We start from the raw sequence: 17,205 nt of genomic DNA on the forward strand, positions 1-17,205 counted from the left end.
ATCACACAAATAACATGTCGTTCAAAAGCCACATACTACAATTTTATGAATCCCCAACATCCCCGAATTCCCCCAATATGACAAATTTCTTTTAGAAAATACAAAACAATGCCAGAAAGTACAGGAGAATTGTTAATTTCACTCCATATATATTTAAGAAACTCCAACAAATATATAAACTTCAACATTTTCCTTCACAGCGTATCTAACCGTTAACCATACATAAAGGTCACACTGCTTTCATCTCACTAGTAGTACTGCAGATCATACACTGGCTATCTTTAGCACCTAGAGAATGAAGCATCATCTGATGCCTTTACTGAATTTGCTTTTCAAAACTTCCGGTAATTGCTACGATCCTCAACATTTCCTACACAACCTACCCAGTCCTCAACCATACACACAAGTCACCGTTGTATTATCTCACTAGTAGTTTGGCAGATCATAAGCAGGTTATCTTCTGCACCAAGAGAAGGAACCATCATCATCTGGTGCCTTTACTGAATTTGCTTTTCAAAACTTCCTGTAATTGCTGGAATACAAAAGAAAATGCCCCTACAAAAACAAATAAAATATCAAGGATGGATAAGAGGGTATGTTGAGATAAGGCTAACAAATACTATGTTTTTCTTCTCAGAATTTTCTTTCTGTAGTTTCTATCGAAGTCCTACAGAGCTGGGCTTTTAGAAGAAGGAAGAGAAGACATAGGACATGTCCGGTGGCCTATAATGTGGGTCCAGTGGAAGTAGAGAAATTGGAGAGCTGCCCGTTTGGATTGGCTTATTTTAAGTGCTTTTAAGCCAAAATAACTTTTAAGCCATTTTGTAGTGTTTGGATAGAGTAAAAAAGTGCTTTTAAGCACTTATTTTTAAGCTAAAATGACAAAAACAAGCCAAAAGCCAAAAGCTAGAATTCCTAACTTATGGCTTAAAAGCTATTTTGGCTTAAAAGCCACTTAAATTAAGCCCATCCAAACGGGCTCTTTGTATATGTAAGTAATAGCATGATTTTTAGTGAGCTTTTGGTGCACCCATGTGATTCTTGTTTGTATAGAAAATTGGTTATCATTTGTAGAGAACATGTTTTGTATACTGCTCGTATATATGAGGTTTCTCAAAAATATAATTATTTACCTAATTACCTTATAAAAATAATCTGTCAAAGAGGGATGAGACACCACTGGCTTTGACCAAATAGTTTAGGAGGCAAGGAAAAGGGGAAAATGAAATATTACTGGATTGATTGGATATGACCAAATGATTTTGGACAAACCTGATACAGGGATCTCTTTCTGGAGCAATGATCCCCTCACCAGAAGTGTCCCTGGTATCTGCTGGAAGACCTATAGATACAACGACGCATTAGCTAACAAACCACAACATGCTAAATAGAGAGATTAACAAGCCCCAGAATAACCAGGCATTGGTTCCAACGACATAAGTACATAATATGCTAAATAGTAAGGGGAATTACAGAAACACGCAGACGCATGTCATTCAGTTGGCTAGAGCAATAATTTGCAGATATTGGTATATCCTGTTCGTTTCCATTCTGTGACCGGGTCTTCATGATAGACTTACATTGCTCGCCTGACAAAGTTACCTATAAGAAAACATTGAGATTCAGGAAAAAACATGTAACAGGTGCAGTAATTATCAGAGAGAAGAACAAATGGAGCTTACATCAACATTAAACGAGGCAGTGTCTAATTTAGAGGATGCACCAATACTACAGAAATAGGATTGCACTGATTGCAATACATCAATGGCACTCTGATGGCGCTGCAGACCCTAAACAAACATTGAAAATCGGTAAGAAATTTTGGATCTACTAGCAATGGAAGTAATTAACAGAACTAGTCCAACCACTTCGTGCAGAAACTAGTTAGTCTGCCTAGAGAAGCACATGAACTCATACATAAGGTTGAAGTTCAAAACCGAGGTGAATACATAATTTGTCAACAATCAGTTCAAGCAAAAGGATAACAATGACAATACAAGCGGCAATTGACTTTTTTCCTGGGTTCAGGTGGGGTGGAAAGGCAGGGGCAGAGCACAGAGCTTGTTTGTCCCACCAAAAATTTTCCTTGCGGTTAAGGAGATTGAGGGAGAAAATAATGATATCCCAAGGTAAGTCAAGCAGTTAAATGGTTAGAAGAACAAACCGATGCTTCCTACCCCAATCCAAATTCAAAAGTATTACTTGCAAATATATGGTAGATATGATCCATTTTATACAAGATAATCATTAGACTGCAAAACAAAAAGATCTCAACTGATGGCAATAGTGATCAGATAATTTTGTTAAGTAAGATCACAGTAAACGGCTATATTCATGATCTTATGTTCTATTCCACATGCTAAACCACTGTCACACAGCATAAATAATGGATTTGTGAAAGTTGATCTTTTTCGTAACTAAATCTTCCATTGTGACTAATAAAGAACAATCGAAGCAACGCTATTCAGCCACACCTGATGCACCGAACTGATTGAGAATTATGATGGGGTCGAAATGAATTTTGTTCTTTCTATGACAGAATTATATTAGATAGATTCTACTTCCAAGTGAATTCTTCCCAGCCATCAAAAACTACCTCTTACACATCCCTAAAGAAGAACCAATTCCACATTTACCAGTCAAAACCGTCAAAATACTAACTCAACTCCCACACCCTGTTATGCATTCCTAAAGAAGAAACAGTTCCACACCATAGTCAAAACTGTCAAAATACTAACTCAACCCCCATAAGTCTATGTAAGTGGACAAAATTTGAATTGAAGTTGAAAAAGTCTGTGGAAGTTGAAATTGTGTTTGGACAATGAACTACACTCAAAAAAGAAGATGATGGAAGTAGTTGACGAATTGTGAGTTTCTTTTTATAAGATTTGATAAGCTTCACTTGAAATACGTTTTAAATCACTATTTCAACTTAAAATAATATTTCAGTTTAAGCTCCAATTCTAAACCCAAAAATTCATGGTCAAACTTGAATTTGCAAATAATTGTACACTACCTCTAACAAAAGACGCAAAGCTTACACATAAAAAGTGAGAGACAGTATCAGGTGAAAAGGAAATTACTCGTTCTAACTTTTACTGACAAGCTTATGATATTTGAGCTCTTTTTTATCAGAATTATCGATTTCCCATGATTGACTAAATGACAGAATAAAAGTCTAGTAATAACAGACCTCAAGCATGAACGACATGTTATTCTTCTCAGCCACGTGGGATGGTACCATCTTCTTGGAAAGAGGGAGAAATGACCAGGCAAGACCCCATCGGCATGTCTGGCCTTGCACAAAGTCAGTTGTCTTCACTATTGTTGCTCCAACTTCCCAAAGCTTTGATATAAGTACCTTTAGGTTAGTTTTTCTTCCAACCATTGAGGTGTACCACCTGGCAAAGATGGGGTCAGGAAATATAAGGGCTCTTTAATTGAGCTTTCATGATAAAGTTCTCTAACACATAATGCAATAAACCAGATTCAAAGACTGATAGCATACCGAAAGGATTCCCTTAACTGAACACTATCCTCAATAATACGAGTAATAAAAGCATTCTCTCCACCAGGACAAACCATCTCCTGCATAGTCCCACCACAAGAAGTCTTTGGATTTAATCCAGCTTCCTCCATCGTCTCAAAAAATGGAGGGTTGCACATACAAAAATCGAATTTTTCCCCATCCTTGACTACGCCGACAAGTATAGGAGGTCCATTGTAAATTTTTCCTATACCTGGTTGCACTGGGAGATGAGAAGGAGGTGAAGGTCCAATGAGAGCAGCATCTGCATTGTCGAAGTCTACATCTTTACATTGGCCATATTTTCCTGGTTCATCATTCAGCTCTTCCTTGGAAGATGATGGGGTTTCCATGTTAACTCTTCTGATTTCAATCAATTGAGAAAGATGAGGATTACTTTTAACATTTTTCTCTGCCCACTCGAAAGCTACGTCGGTAACATCTGTTATAAAGCAAATGGATGACACATATGAAGAAATCAGTGTTTTGTAAATATATGGTGCAATTTTATTAGCCAAACACCAACAATGACACAAGGGAGAAAATTACAAATTAGAGGGGGCTACCAGAGCCAACAAACTTCCAACCCATAAGAGATGCACCGAGAAGAGGGTAAATGCAATTAGCTCCCGTTCCTATATCAAAACCCCTAATACAGTTTCTGTCGTCTTGAACTTTAGGAATGATGTCCGATGACAGAAGATCTTCAATCCAATGAATATAGTTAGATCTGTTGGGGACTGTAGGGCAAAGTTGTCCATCAGGAATCCACCTACATAGAAAACATGTTCAGGCATACGTCCTCTGTTTATAAAATCGTAAACCTTTTCTCAACAAAAAGAATACGTTCAGGCATACCTGATTGAAAGAATAATACCCACCCTATGATTGCCTCTAAACTACAGACAAGAGTTTCTCCTTTTTATTTAAAGTAGGTTCTATCGAGGCTTAGATTGTATCAAAGTTCATATGCAGCTTGGTGAGCATTGCGCTATCAGTAATTAAGTTACACATTCAGTTTCTTCAAGATTAAAGTTAAAACTCATACGTGAAACATTAGCTATATATTTCATTTATGGTTTGATATCTACAATCGATTTTTAGCAATCAAAACTGACACCAAATAACCAAAGCGTTCCGTTAAACAGTTCTTTTTTTCTTTTGGTAACGGACAAATCTGTTATTTACCTACAAGATTTGAACTCTTAGCGTGCACCTACCACACATTCGCATTGTAGAACTACTTTTACCATTGAATCAAAGCTCACAGAGCAAGTAAGAGGACAACAGTCATCAAAACTCTGAAGGAAAAAACCAACTTAACTAAGAAATGGTCAGGTTGTCATATTTTGAACAATAAACTTAGCAACAAACACAGTGACCAAAACTTTAACTTTGTACATTACTCATTTTGAAGTAAATTTTTTATTTAATAATATGAAGATTTGAGTAGTTTTAATTAAAAGTTCTAAAATACTTTAATGTTAAAAAGTAAGCAATCTTCTTTATTTCTTTTTATATAACTTTCTTCTTTTGTTTAACGAATTTCAATATTGTCTAAACACAAATAAAATAAAATAAATCCACTTTTTAAATCATAAAGTCTTTAGTAGCCTCCCTTGAGCCGGCATAACAAAAATCTGAATTTATGTGCTTTGTACTCCAAAAAAAAAACATAAAACTCAGTTACCCTTTTACATAAATAAGAGAGTGTTACCTGAAAAATAAAATTTAAAAAAGAAATGATAAAGGGGAGTTACCAATTGAGGCCATGATCATGGTGGAGCAAAACTCTGGTGAGTTCACGTGTGGCATTGAAGTCAGTCCAATCAATTCTTGGTCGACGACCATCACCTGAATAGAAAACGTAAGGTGCAAAGGTAGAGTATTTAGAGGCCAAGACGGAGAAATCTGGTGGGTTATCAAAGTACTTGTTACGGGGATGAGTAGTGCCTCTCTCCCCTCTCTTCCTCTTCTTGTTCCCCATTGCTCCGGACCCCCTCCCTTCTCTGTCACAGTTTTTTTCTTTTCACATAATTAATTAAACCAGAGTGCGTTTTTATCGTAAAAATAACACTAGCCAGTTTTCATACTGTTCATTCCAAAATAGCCACCGTTTGTAAAGTCATTAAAAAATAGCTAATGTTTTGCTACAATTCCAGCGTAATATACTAGATGTTGGTGCACCGATGTATGAACTTTCAGCATATTATACTGGAACTCCAACACGCGAAAAGTTCCAGTATAATATATTGGAGCCTGCTCCAATCTCCAATATATTATATTGGACCGGTATATTATATTAGAACTCCAGCATATTATACTGGAGTTGCAGCATAATATACTGGAACTCCAATATAATATACTGGAGTATTTTTCCGTTTGAACAATATTTTCTTTCAAATTTATCTTTATATAAAAAGTGGCTAAATTTCGATCTTGTAAATCTGGCTATTTTTTTTACATTCCTATGTCATATAGGAAACTATATTACTCTCAATGTTTAAGGTTTGATATAAGTATATATAGTATACCTAATTACTAATTATATACCATTAGTGGTTTTTAAGGGTAATAATTACATTCCTAATTTAATGGTACCGTATATTCCTTCTAATACCACTCCCCCACGTTTTTCTCTCCAATTCCCACACCTTCACCCACGTTTCCCTCCCACACCCACGATTTCTGTATCAAAATCCCATTATTTCTTCCGTAGCCAAGGCGTTGAATTCGAATTTGGGTTTTCAAAAGACATTGTTTGTTTGGATTGGATGTTGTTGCAAAGATTTGAGAATTCTCTCTACGTCTCTCTCTATCTCGCAATCCCAAATTTCAGTAATATAAGAGGAAAGGAAAAGAGAGCAGCAATTCCACCATTGACAGCCATTAAAAAGCTTTGAAGCTTTGAATTCTAATTTGGGTTTTCAAAAATTATGATTTGTTTGGATTGGGTGTTGTTGCAAATAATTGGAAATATGGTTTGGAGTTTATATCTCAATTTTGAGGGGTTTTGGTGAAGATTAGACTTGGTTTTCAGCCAAAATCAAGTCTAATCTTCACCAAACCCCCTCAAAATTGAGATATAAACTCCAAACCATATTCCCAATTATTTACAACAACACCCAATCCAAACAAATCATAATTTTTGAAAACCCAAATTCGAATTCAAAGCTTTCTAATGGCTGTCAATGGTGGAGGGGTTACAGATTTTCGCTGGTTTTAGAAGAGGAAATCGTGGGTGATTGAAGAGGAAATCGTGGGTGTGGTTTGATACGTGAGTGAGGTGGTGGGATTTGGAGAGAGAAACTTGGGGGAGTGGGAATATACAGTTGAGTAAAATTAGGAGACTAATTAATACCATTAAAATCCTAAAATGGTACATAAATCGTAATTAGGTATATAGAAAGTAATTATATTAAAAGTTAAGCATGGAGGGTAATATAGTTTACTATATGGCATAGGAATGTAAAAATTCCTTTGCAGAAATAGCCATGGGTCATAATTGTGGTGGAGTGTTACAACTTTTAATTGAACAAGTTCGGACGGATGACAAAACTTATGCGGGACGAATATGACGTTACAACAAAAGGAAAAGGGCCACATATACCCTTGTACTATAAGAAAAGGTTTAAATATATTCATCGTTATACTTTCCGTCGAAATATACCTCTGTCGTAATACTATTAATTCAAATATACCCTTCTGCCGTTAAATTTGTCCAAGGTGGACATCCAATTCTAGTGGCGCTAATATTTGATGAGGTGGATGCCACGTGGCTTGCCACCTCAGCGACCCTAACCCATATTACCCCTCCCTTCTATTTTTTTTTCCATCACTAAACTTTCCTTCCCCTCGAAGAAAATTCTAGTGGTGGAAAAACAAACATAGGGGAGGGGTAAAATGGGTTAGGGGCGCTGAGTTGGCATGCCACGTAGTATCCACCTCATCAAATGTTAGTGCCACGTAGCATTGGATATCCACCTTGGACAAATTTAACGAAAGAGGGGTATATTTGAACCAATACTATTACGGTAGGGATATATTTGGACCGAAAGTATAACGAAGGCTATATTTGAACCTTTTCTCATAGCAGAAAGATATATTTGGCCCTTCTCCGTACCACAAATTATTCATAAGTTCTGACGGATTAACAAAATTTGCATGTATTATTCAATTGTTGACAAGGTCTCACAGATTGGTAAGATTTGGTTCTATATTCATTCTTCCAAACATAATATAAGAAGTATAACCAAATTAAATTTTTTATACTACTAGTATAAGAACTCGTGCGTGTAGATAATTTGACAGAATATTAATCTTATAAGAGTATAATCTAATATATCATATTAATTTAATAAATATTAGTTGTATTTTATTATTTAATATAGTGTGCAGAAATATAACACAATCTATACAAAATTAAAGGACACACGCCATATAGTAATCAAATAAATTATTTATTCCTTTTTATTTTTACTATTGAATTAGCAAGTGCTTAGTACTATTGATAATTTTTTTGAGTGTTATTTATTTTTCTTTTATTTTTAATTAATTCAAAATATAAATATCATAAAATTATCTCTATCCTCCTCTTTTCGTACATTCCTTTCTACTGTAATATTTATTTGATTAGTTTTCAAATTTTGTAGTTTATTAAACATTTAAATACTGTAATATTTTTTTACTAAATTATAATTTTGAATTCGTCAAAATTATAAGGAGATAGGCATTATATATTAGATTCTACTCTCAATTTGAGAATAATAACATTAGAAACCAGAATAAATGAATTATATAAAAGAATACAAAAATTGGAAAAAGGAATACAGAAATTAGAAGACAACAGAGAAAATATAACAGAATTAGATGAAGAATTAATGAGTATAGAAAATTATAACAACTAATATGTAATGAGGATAAAAAATTAAGTACACTAAAATTTTAAGCAAGAATCAAAATGAGGATTACGAAATAGAAATGTTAGCTTTAGTAGATTCCGGATGTACAAGATGTATAATAAATAAAAAGATAGTTCCACCAAATTTAATCAAAACCTTAGATAAGCCAGTTGCGGCTATGCAGATGGATGGAACCCACAATATATACAGACATTATGTAGATAAATCGCAGATTAGCTTTATAAATACTTGCTTAGATTTTTATAAACCTAGCCACAAGGTAGATAAAATCTGGGTAAGAGACTTAAATATAAATGTAGACTTTGTATTAGGATTAAGCTTTATATTACATATCAATGGTAGTTGTATACTCAGCAGAGAGAGAGTAATATTACACATACACCAGTACAAACAGTAGAAATTGCAACTAGGATAAGGACACGATTGAACGCAAACCGGAAAAACATGCAAGAAAACTAGAAAGAATGTTGTAAAGAATGTAAAGATAAAAATACATGTTGTAAGATTAAAGAAGAAGGAAATATTTTATAGGCTTGAGGTAGGAACTACTAAGGCATACATAAGGAAGTATTTTACAAAGGTATAATACAAGGTTTGGAGAATAGTGGGTGATGGAGGGAGGATGTTTTTTTTTCAGGGTGTTCTTTTTCATGTACTTCTTTTTCTCTTCTTCTTTCTTCTCCTTTTTATAGCCAAGTCTTTGAAGCAGATTTAAAAACGGACTTCAAACATTTCCAGAAACCTTTCTTTTATAGCCTTGTGGGGTACTTCAATGGGCCCCATCTTCACATGGCTTGAGCAGAGATTCCCTTGTTGTTTGTCATCCTGTAACTATTTTTTCACTCAATTTAAAATCAAGTTGTCTTGTAGCACTACTTTATGTCAATTCTTCTATTCAAGTTGTCTTGTAGCACTTCTTTATGTTACTTATTCTTTTTTCACTTGTCTCCTGCATTGTCGTTCTCAATTGCTTTTGACTGAGGCCTTGCTCATTTTTACGTGTCTAAGTTGTGTAGAGCTATTGAATCAAAACTCATTCATGAATCATCTTCATATGGGATTTGAGCATCTTGATAATTTAGGTGGTTTGGTATCAGAGCTAAAAACAAAATAATTATTAAAAACAAGAGTGCAAATGATTAATATGTACCATAAAATTATATATATATATATATATATATATATATATATATGTATGTATGTATATATATTCTAATAGTATCTTTATATTTTTGCATTTTTCATTTGAATTGAAAGTTTTTTTATTTTTTGATTTTCATTTTTTATTTTAAATAAATTTTAAAACTCCAACTTGAAACTACTCACCAATTTGAAGGATATTTTTATTATATATTTTCATTTTTTTTATTATAGCTAATTTTATTTTTTCTTATTTTGTTTTTTTTTCAATTTAAAATATTTATAAAACTCCAACTTGAAACTGCTTCCCAATTTGAATGAGTAGTTTTGTTTTTAAATTATAGCTAATTATACGATATCTTTATTTATTAATTCAAATAGAGTAACCAATTATGTCAAAACTTAAAATTCAAAGGTTTTTAGTTAGAAAGGGAGAAACCAAAATTACTCCTCAACTTGAATAGGTAGTTTTTTTTTTATGTTTTTATTTTTTAATATTTTCGTTTTTTTACTGTAGCTAATTTAATTTTTTATTATTATTTTTTTCTAATTTTAAAATAATTTTAAAACTGTAACTTCAAAACTACTCCCCAGTTCAAATGCCACCTGTGAAGTATTTTTTCTTAATAATGCCACTTGACTTCTGTATTTTTCATTTGTATTGAAAGTTTATTTTTATTTCTTTATTTTCTTTTTTATTTTAAAATTCTAACTTGAAACTACTCTCCAATTTTATTGGGTATTCTTTTATTTATATATTTTCGTTTTTATTATAGCTAATTTTATTTTTTCATTTGTTTTTATTTTAAAATTTTTTAAAAACTCCAACTTGAAACTACTCTTCAATTTGAATGGGTAATTTTTATTTTTTATTATAGTTAATTATAAGATATTGATGTTTATTAATTCAAATATAGTAACCAATTAATTCAAAATAAAAAATTTAAAAGATTTTTTAGTTAGAAAGGTAGTTTATTTTGTCTTAAAACTCCAACTTGAAACTACTCTCAAATTTGAATTGATAATTTTTTTCCTTTTTAAATTTTGTTCTTTTATTTAAAATAATTTTAAAACACCAATTGTGTTGGAGCTTTGTCCTAAAAATCTATACTCGACCAGTGTTATAAAAAGCGTGCGCTTCTCGCTTAAAGCGCTGAGGCGATGCTATTGCGCTTTTCTTCCATAAAAAGTGACTCACATAAAAAAACGCACGCTTTACCCTGTTAAGCGAGAAGCGCCGCGATGGAAAAAGCGCAAAAAAGCACGCTTAAGCGAGGTTAAGGCATCTACTAGGGTTTTTTAAAAAAATTGGCAAATACACCGTTAGTTTCCAAATAAACTTGCGCAAACAAACACTCCGCTGCTCCAACTCCAACCGACGACTGCTGCTCCAACTCCAAGCGATGACGACTGCTTCTTCTCTATAAGTTTCTTCTTCTCTTCTTCTCTTCTTCTTCTTCTTCTTCTTCTTCTTCTTCTTCTTCTTCTTCCTCTGATTTTCTTCAGTTCCTGTTCGACTCCTTTTTCTCTTCTTCTTTCTATTTTTTTCACTTTTTATTGCTCTGTTCTTGTGCCCTAATTTATGCTATGTTCTTCTGCCCTATTTATGTTCTGTTCTTCTGTTCTATGCTCTGTTTTTCTCTTCTTCTTTCTATTTTTTTCACTTTTTATTGTTATATTTTTGTGCCATAATCTATGCTCTATTTTTCTGGTTTTTATTGCTCAGTTTTTCTGTTCTCACTGTTCTGGTTCGAAAAATTAACTGTTCTTTTTTTTTTGTTGATTGTAGTAAATTCAATCTTATTCAATGGCATCAAGCCAAAAAAGAGATCCAGCTTGGGCGTATGGAGTTGCAGTTGGCAGTACTAACACAAAAGTGCACTGTTTCTTTTGTCAAAAAATTTATAACGGTGGAATACATCGTCACAAGAGACATCTAAATGGTGGTTTTAGAGATGTCAAAGAATGTCCAAGTGGTCCGGGTTCTGTTAAGCAAGAAATTATAGACTTTGTTGAGAAAAAAATGAGTTAAGAAATCCAATGAACCATGGAGCATCTATGATTAATCTTCTTGATGAAGATAGTCAAATGGATGAGGATGACCTTGAAGTCAATGATATATCAATGAGGCCACCTCCCTCAAAATCTCAAGGAAAGAATTCAACAAGTGAAAATGGATCATCCACTGCCGACAACAATGTGAAAGGTCCTCTTAATCTTTTTTTTTTCTGGCAAAAACCAAATGAAAAGAGAAAGGGTGAAGCTATTGACTTAGATTCTTGTAGGAAAAGTTTAAGGGAGCGCGCTGTAGATGTTATCGCCAGGTGGATGTATGATGCAGAGCTCCCTTTTAATTGTGTAAATTACACCGATAGTTTTGGTGAATTAATTGAGACTGTAGGCCAATATGGCCCAGGAATGAAGCCCCCAACCTATCACGAAGTAAGAGTTCCTTGTCTAAAAAAGGAGGTGGAGAAGACAAACAAGATTGTCGAGGAGCATAAGGTACAATGGAAAACTTATGGTTGTTCCATTATGATGGATAAATATATAGCAAAAAATGGAAAAATGGTCATTAATGTTTTGGTGAATTCTCCGAGAGGTAGTGTGTTTCTTGAATCTTATGATGCTAGTGACTCTTCAATCAATTCCAATAAAATGTTCAACTTGTTTGAGAAGACAATATTGAAAGTTGGACCAGAAAATGTGGTTCAAGTTGTTACTGATAACGCAACTGAGAACAAAAAAGCGGGTGACATGTTGAAAGGATTTTTCCCGAATATTTGTTGGACTCCTTGTGCTGCACATTGTATCTACTTGATGTTTGGTGACATTTTCAAGTTATCCCCATATTCTACAGGTGAATAAGTGGTTCTTGTTTTGTATTTTAACCTTCATGTTAATTGCTTATATTTATTAAATATGAAATTTGATTTCCTACAGTTTTTGCTATGGCGATCAAGATACACTCTTACTGTGACGACCCGGCCAGTCGTCTCATGAGTTACCGTTCCGTTTCCCCTATTTCTGCTTCTTTATGCTTTGTTATCCGTGTTTTGTGGTATCGGGTTGGTCGGATCGAGTCCGGAATGATTTTGATAGGGTTTGAGACACTTAGTCTCTTTTAAGAAGGCTTAAGTTGGAAAAGTCAATCGGATGTTGACCTATGTGTTAGAGGGCTCGGATGTGAGTTCCGATGGTTCGGTTAGCTTCGGGAGGTGATTCGTGACTTAGGAGTGTGATCGGAATGGGTTTTGGAGGTCTGGAGTAGAATTAGGCTTGAAATGGCGAAGTTGATAGTTGGCGATTTCCGGTTGGTAGGTGCGATTTTGATCCGGGGGTCGGAATGGAATTCCGAGAGTTTTAGTAGCTTTGTTATGTCATTTGGGATGTATGTGTAAAATTTCAGGTCGTTTGGAGGTGGTTTGGTTGGGTTTTTCATGAAAAGCGTATTTCGTAAGATTTTAGAAACTTAGGCTTGAATCCGATGTGTTTTGGGTGATTTGACGTGGTTTGAGGTGTTTTGATGATTGGAACAAGTTTTAATGAGGTTTTAGGATATGTTGGTGCCTTTGGTTGAGGTCCCGGGGGGCCTCGGGTGAGTTTCGGGTGGTCATTCAGATCATTTTAAGTTAAGAAAAATTGCAGAAAATCAGTTCCAGCAGTTGCAGACATTTTATTCTTCGCGTTCGCGGGAAGGACCTCGCGTTCGCGAAGGGTCTGCTGAGGGAGGTGAAGGTTTAGCCTTCGCATTCGCGAGGCAGGTGCCGCGTTCGCGGAGGGTTTGTGAGGCTGTTCATCGCGTTCGCGATAAGGTGTCCGTGATCGCGTATAAGGAATTGGGTCAGATGGGGCCAAGGTGAATTGTTCATCGCGTTCGCGTAGGGGTGTTTGCGTTCGCGAAGGTGTAGGTTGAGGAAGCATCGCGTTCGCGTCCTGCATGTCGCGTTTGCGTAGAGCAAAATTTGGTCAATGCAAGTTTGTGCTTCGCGAACGCGAGAGTTTGACCGCGTTCGCGAAGAAGGAAAATCAGGCCTGGGCAGAATGTTTTTAAGTCGTCTTGTCCGCGATTTTGGGTCTATTTTCACCCATAGTTGATTATTTTGAGAGCTTTTTGAAGGAGATTAAAGGGGGGACTCAAAGGGGAACGATTGGAGGTAAGAATTTTGGACACAAAACTTGATTCTATTGTGAAATCTACCTAGAAATTCATGGAACTTGAACTAAAAATGGAAGAACTAGGGCTTGGAATTTTGGAGTTTTGATTTGGGATTGGAGGGGTCATTTGGACTCCGATTTTGGTGTTCTTTATATGCATAGACTCGTGGGGAGATAAGGAATCCGTTGATGTAAAAATTTGTGAGTTTCGAGAAGTGGGCTCGGGGCTCGGGTTTTGCTAATTTCAGGATTTTTGGTATTTTTTTGATTGTTTTCGCTTGGGCTTTGTTCCCTTAGCTTATTGTGACATATTCGTTCTAATTTTGACTAGATTTGACACGAGCGGAGTCTGATTCGAGAGGCAAAGGCGTCGCGGAGTAGTATTTTCACCGGTTTGAGGTAAATAACCATTGTAAATTTAGAACTGAGGGTACAAACCCCGGTATTCGACTTGATTTGATATGTACAGTGACGCACATGCTAGGTAACGAGCGTGTGGGTGTGCAGCGGTAGGGATTTCAACTTGGTCCGTCCCGTAGCGACTATTAAGCTGCGTATTTTATTTGAAAAATGTTATATTATTCTGGATTTTGGATCCTTATACTGTATTATGGGCTTTATGCCATGTTTGGGGCCTCGTGCCGATCTGTTGAAACCCTTAGGGGTATTTTTACCGTTTTCCTCAACTTGTTAAAAACATATCCTCAGTCATGTTTTTGCCTGTTAAACGTTTAAACTGTTTTTATCATTTTACTCCTATTGTGAGGACTGTTTGGGCTGAGTTCCCTAATTTCTGTTGTGATGCCCGAGAGGCTGTGAGGCTAATGACTGAGAGAGGTTGAGAACCTTATGGTGAGGATATTATATGTATATATATGGATCGGGCTGCACGCCGCAACAATATTTATATGGATCGGGCTGCACGGAGCAGCGATATATATATATTGGGTCGGGCTGCACGCCGCAGCAATATGATAATTTGGCTGTAGGAGCCCCTCCGGAGTCTGCACACCCCCAGTGAGCGTAGTCGACTGTAAATATATTGGATTGGGCTGCACACCACAGCGGTTACTATAATTTCTATTGTTATGAGATTTGATGAGCCGAGTGCTGAGAGTGAGTACTGAGTGACGAGATCTGAGTCACGAGTGACTAAGAGGCTGCCCGAGGGGCCATATTCTGAGTGATCCTTTGCCCGAGGGGCCCTGTTATGATATTTCTACTATTTTCACTCTTGTAATAAATAAGCCTCTGTTGGACATATTGTCAAGTAATTGATTTCAAGTTTTAAACTGAAAATGATGAATTTATGGCAGAACTGATTTTAGAATATATGTTTTGAACTGCTCGTCACTGCTTTCAGTCCATTTATTTACTTTAGTTACTTACTGAGTTGGCGTACTCATGTTACTCCCTGCACCTTGTGTGCAGATCCAGGTGCCCGAGCGGCCGAGTGAGAGCTTTCAGTTGTTTTCCAGCATTTGCCGGGGATTTCGAGGTAGCTGCATGGCGTTCGCAGTCCTGATTTCTCCCTTCTATCTTATTTCTGTTCCGCATTTTCTAGACTATCTATGTAGTAGGTTGTTCAGACTTGTATTAGAGGCTCTAGACTCGTGACACCAGATCAGTGTGGGCTGTGTAGTCTTTCATGTTTTGTTGATTTCGCATATCTACCTTGTGTTTTAAACACTTGTTATGATAATTGGTAATTAAACCGTGTTAGCAAATGACTTATTAAGTGAAAATGGGTTGTGGTTTGATAGTTGGTCTGGCTTGCCTAGTAATGTGATAGGCACCATCACGACTGGTATTTGGCGTCGTGACAAGTTGGTATCAGAGTCTAGGTTACATAGGTCTCGCGAGTCATGAGCCGGTTCAGTAGAGTCTCGCGGATCGGTACGGAGACGTCTGTATTTATCCTCGAGAGGCTGCTGAGCCTTTAGGAAACTTCACATTCTTGAAATTCTTATCGTGCGAGTTTGTTGATCCGAGTACTAAACTTGTGTTGTTCTATTCTCTCACAGATGGTGAGGACACGCGCTACTGGACAGGGTGGACAACCACCACTGCCACCAGCTGCGGCAACCGGAGGCCGAGGACGCGGTCGTGGTCGCGGTAGGGGCAGAGCAGCGGGGGCAGCACCTGCAGATCCACTAGCTGCCCCAGTTCAGGACCAGGTCCCAGTTGTGGACGCTGTAGCAGCACCAGTTCAAGCACCAGCTGTGCCTATTGTGATCCCAGGCCTTCAAGAGGCTCTAGCTCAGATATTATCAGTGTGTACCGGTTTGGCTCAAGCGGTCTCAGCTACTACGGCCGCAGCTACATCACAGACCGGGGGAGGGATTCAGACCCCCGTTGCTCGCACAACTGATCAGGTTGTGCAGGGACTCCAGACACCGAGGGCACCTCCAGCCCAGCCGGTTGCACCAGCTCAGGAGTTTGTAGTACCGGTGATGTCGGATGATGAGCAGCGTCGACTTGAGAGGTTTGGTAGGCTCCAGCCTCCGACATTCAGCGGTGCAGAGGGCGAGGATACCTAGGGAATTTTGGATAAGTGCCAGAGGATGCTTCGTACAGTAGGGATTCTAGAGACCAGTGGTGTGGCATTTACCACCTTTCAGTTTTTCGGGGCTGCCTTCACTTGGTGGGAGGCGTAGGCCTGCTGGAGCAGCGCCCCTTACATGGCAGCAGTTCTCTGTTCTCTTTCTAGAGAAGTATGTACCACAGTCGCACCGAGAGGAGCTGCGTAGGCAGTTTGAGCAGCAGCGTCAGGGGGAGATGACGGTGACGCATTATGAGATGCGATTCTCTAAGTTAGCCCGTTGGTTCCCATAGATCAAGAGAGGATCAAGAGGTTCATTGATGGCCTCACATATCAGCTCCGTATTCTCATGACCAGGGAGAGGGTTACTGGTGCTACATTCGAGGAGGTTGTGGATATTGCCATGGAGATTGAGTCTGTCCGTCGCCAAGAGCGAGAGGAGAGGGAGGCCAAGAGGCCTCGAGGATCTGGTAGCTACAGTGGTGCTCCTTCGAGGGGCCAGTTTCAGCACGGCAGAGGCCGACAGTTCCGACATGGTCAGTCTGATCGCTCAGGTTATCGAGGGGCGTCATCGGGTTAGGGTTCCCAGAGTTCACACCAGGGCCATTCATCACTTAGTGCCCTTCCAGCTCAGAGCTCATCCCGTGCTCCATCTGTCCAGGGCTCTTCTATGCCAAGTTCATCTGCTGGTCACTCCGGTGCGAGGGGTTCCCTTCAGTCCCCATCTCCAGAACTGGGGAGTTGCTATGAGTGCAGGGAGTTTGGACATATGAGGAGGCAGTGTCCCCGCCGTGTTGCTAGTTCATCCCAGTAGAGGGGCCAGTCATCAGCTTCAGCTCCAGTTTCTCCACCACCACCCGCCCAGCCAGCTAGGGGTGGGGATCAGTCAGCCAGGGGTCGCCCCAGAGAGGAGGTCG

The 17,205-nt window shown here is 37.6% G+C and overlaps 1 protein-coding gene across 2 annotated transcripts; it reads right to left on the bottom strand.

The window, feature by feature from the left end:
* Positions 1 to 79: 79 nt before the first annotated feature.
* LOC109212298 (methyltransferase-like protein 16 homolog) lies at positions 80 to 5,551 on the bottom strand. Of its 2 annotated transcripts, XM_019375931.1 has the most exons (9): positions 5,287 to 5,551; positions 4,093 to 4,298; positions 3,509 to 3,968; positions 3,194 to 3,401; positions 1,683 to 1,790; positions 1,474 to 1,602; positions 1,273 to 1,342; positions 496 to 555; positions 80 to 314 (listed from the first exon to the last, which is right to left on the bottom strand). In XM_019375931.1, exons 1-9 carry the CDS (start codon positions 5,511 to 5,513, stop codon positions 304 to 306), a joined length of 1,479 nt encoding a protein of 492 aa, XP_019231476.1. In that variant the 5' UTR covers positions 5,514 to 5,551; the 3' UTR covers positions 80 to 303. The 2 variants fall into 2 exon arrangements, with proteins under 2 accessions (XP_019231476.1, XP_019231475.1); XM_019375930.1 differs by having other exon boundaries at positions 80 to 555.
* Between the last annotated feature and the right edge of the window lie 11,654 nt (positions 5,552 to 17,205).

The sequence above is a fragment of the Nicotiana attenuata genome, unplaced genomic scaffold (assembly GCF_001879085.1).
Source record: "Nicotiana attenuata strain UT unplaced genomic scaffold, NIATTr2, whole genome shotgun sequence".
Taxonomy (NCBI): domain Eukaryota; kingdom Viridiplantae; phylum Streptophyta; class Magnoliopsida; order Solanales; family Solanaceae; genus Nicotiana; species Nicotiana attenuata.

Coding starts and splice junctions, on each gene's coding strand:
- LOC109212298 (XM_019375931.1), bottom strand. CDS start 5,513: ATGGGGAACAAGAAGAGGAAGAGAGGGGAGAGAGGCACTACTCATCCC. Junction 4,299..5,286: donor CATGATCATGGCCTCAATTG/GTAACTCCCCTT, acceptor TTTTCTATGTAG/GTGGATTCCTGATGGACAAC. Junction 3,969..4,092: donor TTGGAAGTTTGTTGGCTCTG/GTAGCCCCCTCT, acceptor GCTTTATAACAG/ATGTTACCGACGTAGCTTTC.